Raw genomic sequence first — 596 nt, forward strand, 5'->3', positions numbered from 1 at the left:
TAATGTGACTTTGCCTAGCTTGATATTTCACAGACAAATAGATCAGTATAAGAGGAACTTTTTCATATATATTTTGTAATTTTTTAAACAATATTGTTTTTTCTTTTTCTCTTGGGTGTGATCACAGATTCAGGTGTATGTGTACCATGCTTTGATGCACAGAAACTCCCGTGAAAGACTCTCGGAAGATCCCCCAACACAAGAAGCAGCCCTTGAGCTAATCAGGAAGAAGATTGCTCAGGAAAATTCCCGCAATCTCAGGTCTACTTTGACAAAGGAGGTATGAATAGTTTTGCACCATGGTTCCTGTTGCCTTGAAATTGAGATTGTGATATGATTTCTTTTTCTTGCATGCATTACGTAATAGTGTGATAAGTGCAATGAAATGATCTCTTGTCAGACCGAGGAGTACACAGTGCAGAAGTGGCGAAAGATATACATGGAAGCCCACAGCCCTTTGGTGATGCCAATGACACGGCAGGAAGTTGTGGATTCTGCTCAAGCCAGGGGAGTTCAAGTTACATTAGAAAACTTCAGTAACACATACAGGTAGGAGAGACTGCAGATGATCTCATATTTCAACTTTCGGTCTTGGT

General features: G+C 40.1%; 1 protein-coding gene across 1 annotated transcript in view; it reads left to right on the forward strand.

Moving 5' to 3' along the window:
* Positions 1 to 596, forward strand: part of LOC119589241 — a gene marked incomplete in the record, with an annotated part of 6,880 nt that overhangs the window by 4,381 nt on the left and 1,903 nt on the right. Inside the window, 2 exon segments of the mRNA XM_037937853.1 lie at positions 128 to 280; positions 401 to 549. Of these exon segments, the coding sequence (XP_037793781.1) occupies positions 128 to 280; positions 401 to 549 (302 nt within the window).

The sequence above is a fragment of the Penaeus monodon genome, chromosome 25 (assembly GCF_015228065.2).
Source record: "Penaeus monodon isolate SGIC_2016 chromosome 25, NSTDA_Pmon_1, whole genome shotgun sequence".
Classification (NCBI taxonomy): Eukaryota; Metazoa; Arthropoda; class Malacostraca; order Decapoda; family Penaeidae; genus Penaeus; species Penaeus monodon.